This window comes from Silene latifolia, chromosome Y (genome assembly GCF_048544455.1).
Source record: "Silene latifolia isolate original U9 population chromosome Y, ASM4854445v1, whole genome shotgun sequence".
NCBI classification, from domain to species: Eukaryota; Viridiplantae; Streptophyta; class Magnoliopsida; order Caryophyllales; family Caryophyllaceae; genus Silene; species Silene latifolia.
This window is the reverse complement of record NC_133538.1, coordinates 474,613,358-474,623,406: the sequence shown is the minus strand read 5'-3', so window position 1 is coordinate 474,623,406 and position 10,049 is coordinate 474,613,358. Positions and strand designations below refer to the sequence as shown.

The 10,049-nt window shown below is 36.1% G+C and overlaps 1 protein-coding gene across 6 annotated transcripts; it reads right to left on the bottom strand.

Moving 5' to 3' along the window:
• Window positions 1-831: 831 nt before the first annotated feature.
• On the bottom strand, window positions 832-9,273 carry LOC141633542 (uncharacterized). Of its 6 annotated transcripts, XM_074445998.1 has the most exons (12): window positions 9,185-9,273; window positions 7,354-7,487; window positions 6,942-7,123; window positions 6,488-6,803; window positions 6,270-6,400; window positions 6,104-6,181; window positions 4,993-5,329; window positions 4,714-4,913; window positions 3,823-3,899; window positions 2,420-2,521; window positions 1,596-1,782; window positions 832-1,207 (listed from the first exon to the last, which is right to left on the bottom strand). In XM_074445998.1, coding segments are annotated over exons 1-12 (1,833 nt in total). In that variant the 5' UTR covers window positions 9,187-9,273; the 3' UTR covers window positions 832-1,120. The 6 variants fall into 6 exon arrangements, 4 of the variants coding, with proteins under 4 accessions (XP_074302099.1, XP_074302097.1, XP_074302098.1 ...); XR_012538345.1 differs by having other exon boundaries at window positions 2,420-2,592; window positions 6,270-6,803; XM_074445996.1 differs by having other exon boundaries at window positions 6,270-6,803.
• Window positions 9,274-10,049: the final 776 nt, after the last annotated feature.

Sequence of the window (10,049 nt, the reverse complement as noted above, 5' to 3'; positions counted from 1 at the left end):
CCAAATAAATCATGAAGAACACAAACATTGCATATTTATGCGAGGAAATTTCAAAAAAATAAAACAATTTGTTAATTATTGCATATCGTCCATTCAAATCATCACCAAAATCAAAACAAAATAAAAAACAAACCTTTGCTCATAAACATCGTCGCAAAATCATCGTCTTTACCATCAAATAATTCACAATCAGTGGTCTCAACATTACCAGAATCCGATGCAGGATGAGCGGTCTCAAAATCAACAATTTGTTGATTATTATCATCCTCCATTGCCGAGTTCTCGTCCATAGCCATGGTGTTGTGAGAAAAAATTTAAGCGATGATTATGATTGTGAGAATTTGCATGAATATTTGACGATAATTATGAATTTTCTTTAGAAAAGCATGAACAATGTAAGAAAAAATGGAAATTTGAATGAATGATTAGGCTGTTAGGGTTGAGGAAAGTAAAAGCATGGGTGAAGGAAGGTGGTCATTTCTCTCAGAAATGGGACGTAAAGGGTGATGTGGTGGAGGGTTTCATGCAAATTGGCATTAAATGCTAATGTACCTTATGTTCCCCACTCAAAGGCTACACTAATTTTATATATTATAAAGTTGCCCCACCCATATGAACTACCCGGGCCATTTTCAACAATGTGGTATCGATTCGCCCCGTCTCTTGTTTGTGACGGATAGCGTCCGTCACAAACAAGAATTTGTGTTATTTGATTGTGAAAGGTGAAGTCTGACAAATAATAACCTCAATTATACTTCTTACTGAATACATGATTCATTTCACACCAAAAAAAAAAAAAAAAAAAAAAAAAAAAAAAAATTAATACCAACATAAAGTATCAATTTATCATATGTCACTATTTTCTGAAAATCCTTGTATGAATTGTAGTTGCAAGATCTCGTGATGATTATAGCCTAATAGACTAATGTTCAGCTCAGCTTGTTATGAGCAAAAATGTTTAGCAACCTTAAGTTTGTAAAGGGCAAGATCCATCTCCTATACAAAAGTTGAATCTAAACTTCTTCAGTTACAGTCAAAAATACCCGGGATACTAATGAAACGTTATGCTTCTTTGTCGACTACGAGCTATATACGAACAGCTTTCTCAGTATCAAAGCTACTACACTATAGCTGAAGCAAAGGAGCGCGGCCCGACACCTTTCAGGTCCGTCACTTGCCAACCAAGGCCCTCCTCATACCGCTCAACCTGTGAATAAATCGGTATGTCAAGGTACGATTATTTGGTTGCATAACCAACCATCATACGTCCTCAAAATCATGGCATTAAATCTAGGTCACGACATCACAATGTAAACCAGTAGTAAACATTATAAACACGACCACATTTTCAGGCGGTATCGGCTACATTTATGAGGCTACAACCAAGATCAGACTGGTAAACAATTTTAAGATCAAGGCTGAAACCACGATTTTATAACGTGTTTCTAAATTACCATTTTCCAACATGCAATGGAAGTGAGCATGCATCGTCTATAAGAACATTAGTCAGGAATACTAAATTGAGAATAGCACAATGGGGGGGTACTGAAATAATAGTGGAAAGGAGACGACGCAAGAATGGAAGAGAAAAGCACCTGGTCTACTATATTCTCGTTCTCATCCACACCCCCAATTGCATATATGTTGTTGTTCAAAACAACAGCAATAGAGTATCCCCTGTGGTAATTCATCGGCTCATGCATCCTCCATGTTCCAAGCCGAGGATCAAATACTTCCACACTACTGATCATAGAATTTCCATCAAAACCACCTACCGCATACCTGTGAGATGAGTTTCATTATTTCTCAAGTCATTAACCAAGCTGAAAATCGAAAAAATGAGGAAAGTTTTTTTTAAAAAAAAAAAATCATCTGACTTATTTCTCTTTGTATCACCAGTGATCTGGTGATAAGATGGCGTATTGGAACGCAGAAGACATTAAACACAATTCAGTACCTCTAGTTCTAGAAGGTGATGAGCGGCATTGTGACACTATCTACACACAATGGTATATTCTGTCCACATGAGGAAAATAAAAGGGCAAAGGGTGCTTATAAACCATAATACGACATTTTAAACCTTTTATTACTCAGCTTGCCCCAGATCATTTTGGCATTAAGGCTTTGATGATGATAATGAATTAATGATCATTTTGGCATTAAGGCCCCAGATCACAAATGGTCTCCCACCACAATCAACTTGTAATTTGTGACTATATATGAGCATTCGTCAACTACATTCACAACAAATATCACGCTATCCTTCAAAGGTCAACTCCCCTAACAGATAACAGCAGCTAGCCAGCTAGGATAAACTGCACTAACAATGAAAAATGACGAGGGACACTGATAATATTTAATAAGCAGCGCATAATAAAATCTGAGTGAGTAAAATGAAAGGAAAACACAAAAATCGTACAGTTTTTCATTCAGCACAACCATGCTATGACAGCCTCTCGTTGTATTCATGCTCCCAAGTCTGCTCCAAGAATGTTCTCTTGGGTCAAATCTTTCAGTAGAACTGTCATGAAAAGCTTCAAATTAGCTCATAGGATATGCCTAACTCTTGTTGCTTCCCAAACTCAGCTTCACCTTCAAAGGCATCAATTTCCAGTTTCCATTTAAGGGACTAATCCACTTCATTTTCAGCACAAATAGAGTCAGATAATGAAGTCCTGATTATAGAGTTAAAACTTAGAAGGTTGGAATGCCAATTACTAAGCCCAAAATTTATCAATATCATTCCTAGAAAGCACAAAATAGCAGCGAAAACTACCCTAACCACAGATGCCTAATTCATAGGCGACTTAATGTCCTTGCAGAAGGAAGAAGAATCCCGAGAGGAAGGTAATATTACAGCTATTGAAAAGAAAATAATGCATCATTCGAAGAGCCTTACAAGTTACTACTCCTCTACCTTGAGTCTGAGCAGTTTTCCACCTAAGTATTATGTTGTCGTATTTTTGTTATATAATTAGACCAAATCATCCTCTCAAAACAAAGCATTATTACAACTCCCAGTGCCTAAAACAGCACACAACATAAAGCTTCTAAGTGAAATTTGTCTAAAATGTAGTATCCTGAATTCATGATGTTACCTTGTGGGAATTCCAAAAATGTTTACCAAATATTTTAGTTTTTCACTTGTTAAGTTCTGACTTTTGAATTGATATTCCATCAGTGTTAGTTTTTCTCCCCTCTTATGGCCTTATTTTCCCCAAATACATACGTTATTTGCAAATGCACCAGCTAAGCAATCATTTTTTTCCAAAAAGTAACAGGTAATGATTGCAGAAATATCAGTAGAGTACTGGCAACAGTTATCACAGATAAAGAATTGGTGTAACATGTTTAAGACCTTACTATTTGAACGCATAAGCTAGGTCTCATGGTGGGTAAAATACCAACCCCCGTCACTGAAAAGGGAAAGGATATAGTGGATGTGGCAGACTGGCAGGGCGTCAATTGTGGCATGCCACTGACCAAAATCAACTGGGAACAGGCTAAACAATATGCACCCTATCTACTGTGCAGGTGAAGAGCAGCCTTGACACATGTTTGAAGACTCATCAGTGTAAGCCTATTAAAACCTGATATGGGGTCACTAAGTCACTTGACGCTAATTTGCTGCTGAAAATCTATAAAAAGGCAATACACAAGCAGAGCACTGACGTAATGACAACGTGCAGAGAAAAATAATGAAAAAATTCATCATGAGAATACTTGAATGAAGTCAATGCAGATTGCAGGCGACTAAGACACAAGCCTTGATGGATGCTTAACGCAATGCAATAGGTAGTTCAAGAAACGTAACTACCATACCTCAAGTAATCTTGCCCATCAAAGCCACCAACGGCATAAAGAGCACCATTAAATTCCACTGCTGCAAGAGCAAACCTCTACACAAGATAACATAATCACATAATATGATCACACATTAATCGAGAAAAAAGACGCAACTGCTGTACAAAGATATGAAATATATTAAAAGTAAAATAAAAAAAACGTTAGAAAGTAACTGACATCCATCCAAAACAAGTCACTTGGTGACAGGCTATGTTACTCGGACAGAGATACATCTGAGCAGTGAAATGACTCAACTTTTAGACACAGATACTCTGCCCTAAACTAAAATTACGATGGTGGGGGTATTAAAAAAAACATGTAAAATTGAAATACTTCTAAAGTGAAAAAGAGATATTGAAGAAATAAAACTAAAATTTATTAAATACATACTGAAACGGTTTCTTATTCTACTTTTGTCATGCAGGCCACCCGTCTAGATCTCTTGTAGAAGAAGTGTAAAAGTGTATAGGATCAAGTATTGAATAATACCCATATTCTTGAGTGTAAGATCGACATGAGTATTACCCGAAATGCGAAGAATCAGTGTAACATTATTAACATAGGTAATAACTAATTACAGAAGTGGAGTTACCATCTATCAATCACGCGAGACACTAAAAATAATCACTATTGCCGCCAATACAACGACAGTACCACACACATACACAAAAGTAAGGAACTGGGAAAATTCACAAACATAGTTGTCATTTGATCTCAGACCATATATATCTACCAGATGTAATACCCATTCCCAGCTGCTTAATGCAGCCTAATCAAATTGCAAGGTAAAGAATGCATCACTCCAGCATTCAAAACTAAAAGCAGATCAAACAAGAAGCCAGGCAAAAAGAAGAGTAACAATTTCACCTTTTCCAGCATTGATCTAGCAGATATCCATCGTCCAACATCCAGGTCAAACATCTCAACATCTGAAAAACTGCTAACACCATCCCCACCACCCAGTGCAAATATCTTATCATGCAATGTAACGGCAGATAAGTTTCCCTTCTTCTTGTTCAAACAAGCAGGCATTGTCCACTCATTATACAGAGGACTGTAGCGTTCCACTTCAAAATAACGCACAGCTATATCAACAATTGACTTGGTTGAGTTTCAAAACCCAAAAAGATAATTAAGCACCATTACCTGTATCATACCACAAACCATGAGATCCACCAGAACAACCACCAATCACATAGATCTCACCCTTTAACCTAGCAACAGACGCATAGGAGCGAACTGAACTCATTGGACAAAGAGCTTCAACATTATCTTTCGATGGATAATACGCTTCAAATGATGCCAGCCATGACTTCCCATCATATCCTCCTGCCATAAAAATAATGTCATCGAAATCCGGCTGCTGGCCACTACATGATGCCGCCATTGTTCCAAGTGTAAATGTCTCACAATCGCCAGGCAAGGGTTCCAGCATCCTATCATCAAGACCTTGCAACAGCTTTACTTCTGATTCTAATATGCGCTGTAAATCCACATAAACAAGCCGTGCAACAATTATGAAGAAGAAAACCTTAATCAACAGAGACTAAAGTTCATTCTAATGCAAAACTTAAAGGAATGCACATACACTAAATCAAAAGAGATGCATATTTGTGCACAAAGAGATACACAAAATTTAGGTCAAAGCATGGTATGCAAATGTTGAATCACGGTTACGATAATGGTTGTGAAATCTTGATATCGAGATGTCAAGGATGTAACGTAAAGGGTCCCGGCCAATGTGGGACATTTAACAAAACGTATTACTCTTTACTTCCGAAGATCAAAAACTTGAGATAGTTTCCATGTTTGAGGTTTATCTTCTATCTCTTATGAGTTATGACCTCTTTTTCACAAATGTATACACCATTTGCAAAATCCATGTTTGTGGTTTAACTTCCCTCTCTTTTGACCTGTTTTTTGACAAAGGTACACCATTTGGAAGCACACATGTTTCCTGATATATTTTCCAAGAACAGTATTATAGATTAAGGCACTGGAATATTGGTAAACTACTGGGGTGTTTTCTGCGATATCGGTTGACGCGGTTGAAAAATCAGTATTTTTCAAATGTATGTTATAAATGGGAAATATGTCAAACAACATAACGGCTACAAGGATAGAAAATCCTCTCCTCTAATCAGCACCAGAAGATAAAACCAAGTTGATATATCCCAGGAATGTGAGATGCCAAAAAGAATATGAATAAGCAACCACCAAGGAGACACATTAACTGAATAGAGGTGCAGAAGTTTACCACATGATGCTCCAATTGTGCGATCTTATCAGTTGACTCTTGCTTAAATGCCTTCAGCTCTCGAACTTCTAACATTAACTTCATATATGAACGTAGCATACTATTCAGACTTGTGGATACATGTATTTTAAAAATCATGCCAGCATATGACTCTTACAAAAAGAACCTGAGCTATAACGGATGGATAATTTGATAGCAGTAAAGAGTTGTCCTCGACATTATCCTCCTCAGTAATTTCTTTCTCTTGTGTAACATCAACCTCGAAATGTATTGCACTGGTCCTTGAAGACTTGTGTACTTGTGTTTCAGGAAAAGAATCTGATGGTTCAGAATTCACATCCAGATTTTGTAATTGTTCAGAAACCAGCTCTAATTCATTCTTACCATTTGTTTCTGTATCATCTCTTAGATATTGGGACATATCCATATGGTGTGTAGAGGGATCAGATGCCACATTTTCATTGCATTCCCCGATTCGCAGCCTTGGTGGTCGTAAATTTAGTATTTCCGAATTCCCTGGATTTCTCGTAGAAGGAGCTGGTGCAACAACTTGAGTTGAAAATAAGGCTATCAACTTGTTGGCTTGAACATGGTCCAGCTCAAAGCAGAAATGGCTATGAGTATAATAATTTTCTTGAATTACTGGTGAGAACTGATTCTCTAGCAAAGGACGGCAATTCTTCAGGGTGCGTATTAGAACCTACATCATTGATTATACAATAAATAAAAAAGCAAAAGGACAATGGCAATTGGTGGGAAGCTTTATACTCCGTATAATACATCTAAGTCTGCCCTAAACAAAATGGTTCAAGTTAGACAGCTATCAGGACAACAATACCTGAGCAGGAAATCCTGTTCGCTCTGAACCATCTCTAGTCCAACCATATGGGTTAATATTCAGTTGGCCAGGACTAGCAGCCTCATAAATTCCATGAAGTGACCTTTTGGAGTAGTTGAATAGAAACAATGGCAAACCTGGGTCAATATTCTTTACATATCCAAAGTGCTGAGCAGGTAAGCCTGTTAGAAAACCAAGGGAGAAAAAAACAGTTGAAGAATACATGAAAAAAAAAAAAAAAAAAAAAGTCCTTAGAAATCCCGATTTTTATACATGATCGTGAAGCACCAGGAATAACTTTATCACGATTAGGACATACATTGAGACAATGAAAAGTTAAATGAAGAATGAGGATAAATCTAGGATAAAGTATAAAACCTCCAAAATATAGAGGTGGAAAGTAATCACCTACCAAAAATTTGTTTAGTAAGACACTCATTCATGGTTTTATTCGTGCAACCAAATATGACACCACCTAGATTAGCCTTCTCTAAATTCCTACATGGATTTGGAGTAGAGTTCTTCATTTTTTTCCGATAAGCCTTCCTGTACCAAGAGACACTCAGCTTAAACTAAGTGAAAGAAATATCAAATAGAAAAGTAAAACATAGCACAAGAACAAGAAAATTGTTTTGACTGAAACTGCAAACTAGAGTGATAGAATTAGCACTGTATACACTTTGCAACTAGGTGGACAGTGGACCTAAACCATATTAAACTCACATTTACACGGAACAAAGTAAGTGAAATGACAGGAACAAAGCCAGGAGATTGCCTCTCAATGTGCTCAAGGATGTAGCACCTCAAAATAAAAGATGACATAAAAAAAGGTTACAAATCAAAGGAACCATCCAAGAGAAGGAACTTATATGTGGAGTAGTGGAGGTAAACAAATGATTGGGACAGAGGGAGTAGTGGAGTACCAAGTACTAGGTCAAAAATTCTTTGTACGAAGACGTTCTAATGAGTCAGAATCAAATGATTCAAACACAATCATTTAAAAGTCCAAATACTCGGCTGTTCAACAATTCAGAAGATACACATACAACATAGCATCGACATACATAGGGAAAATACTAATGCAAGTATCAAAAACAATACTCATATGTGCAGCAACATACACAGAAACGGAAAAAAAAAAAACATTGGAAACCAAAGCACTCATGGCTTATGTATAGTGTTGAAATATGTCGATATGTTGAGATATATCGACATATCTCAACAATAAGTCATAAGGTAAAATGGAATGGATAACTATGAATTATGTGTGTAATTTTTAATAACATGTCAGATGGCAAGATGAAAGCTATGCATCTACATTCAGAATTCATCAAATTAACAATCACTGGAATACTGGATAATTATGAGAAACTATTAGGAGTCACACTATTTGTTTGTAATTAATATAATATGGAAGATTATTAGAGTACAATTGTACAAAACAAGAGGTAATGAAATTAAGGAAATCCTCCAAAAAAACGCCAACCTAATATCAGTGAAATGAAATGCCCAACTCCTAAAAACAACAAAAATTCCCCAATATCCCAAATGATCCCTCTTATGACTAGGTAAGGGGGTCCAACTTATGCAACCTTTGCCTTGGATTGAAACCCAAAGAGACGGTTTCTACTTTCTAGATAAACATAAACCCAACTATCCAACTCCCAAGAGGGGTTTATCCAAGTATCGCTTTGATTATAAGTAAAAACAATCCCGACCACCATTGTCAGTTGTCGCCATGATAAAAAGAAACATGAAACTTAAAATAGACAAAAAAAAAGAAGCTAACAAAACTGTGAAGAGATTATTCACCAAAGAACTTAATTAAACCAATATCTGACAAAGATTCAAAGTAAACAATTCTCCCAACAAACAAACAACATTAAAACATAATCATCAACGAAACCGAAATTAAAAAAAAAAAAAAAAACGTTCTAGATACGCAAGAACTTATCAGAAAGAACACTACGAAAGAACGAATAAACAAAGGAAATGTATAATGTATAATAATACGGAGTACTTTACAACACACTTTCATAAATTCATCAGAAAGAATCCATTAACGAAACAAAAAACCCAGCAGAAAAAATGCATAATAAAGAACCCAGAAGCTAAATTCAATAGTTAGGATATGAGACGGTCTGAACATAATCAGTTACAGGTATTAATTAATTAATATAATAGGAACAGAAATATTAAGAAAAGAAGAAGCAAGAAGAAAGTAGAGAGGGAAAGGAATTTACATGGGAAATGGTAGACTGGTCGAGTGGAAGTCTTGGGGAATTAGTGAGAAAAAAAAAGCAGCTGAGTTTGAAGCCTCTATTTATACCCAACCGCACCACATGCGCCAATGCGCCATGTCACAAGTGTCTCCTTCCATACCCTATAATAGCAGGGACCGAGTAAAAAATACTCCCTCCGTACCACACCAAAGGTAACGTAGGGAAAATTGGAGTATTTAAGAAAAAGTGGAAAAAGTAAGGGTAAAGAGGGAAAAAATAGGTGGGGTATGTAATTGTGGGTTTAATTGTGGGTTGGTAGGTGGGGTATGCAATGACATTTTGTGTAAATATCAAATGAGTATAAGGATAACTTGGTAATGTTGTGGGCCAAATAAAGAATGTTACCTTTGGTGTGGTACGTCCGTTTATAGTAAGTGTTACCTTTGGTCTGGTACGGAGGGAGTATCTGATTTAAAAAAAATAAAAAAAAAATCCAAATATATGAATATCATTTAAATTAGATATTCGATCCAATTTTTTCCGAATAAACTGGATCGAATTTAGATTGTGATTTTCTTAAAATCGAATATCCGAATCCGATCCGAATTTTTAAAATTTATATATATATATATATATATATATATATATATATATATATATATATATATATATAGGTCGAGGATCCTGAGAACCACTAACATAATGAGAACCGTGAGAACCCTTAGTAAATCATCATCAAATTGTTAGATACATGAAAAATGAGTATTAGGTGCATGAAAATTGTTACATGCATGAAAATATCAGGCTCTAAGTGCACGAAAACGAGTTCTAGGTGCGTGAAAATTGTTAGATACATGAAAAATGAGTATTAGGTGCATCAAAATTA

Coding starts and splice junctions, on each gene's coding strand:
- LOC141633542 (XM_074445996.1), bottom strand. Junction 7,124..7,353: donor TCTTACTAAACAAATTTTTG/GTAGGTGATTAC, acceptor GTTTTCTAACAG/GCTTACCTGCTCAGCACTTT. Junction 5,330..6,103: donor CACAATTGGAGCATCATGTG/GTAAACTTCTGC, acceptor GTGGATTTACAG/CGCATATTAGAATCAGAAGT.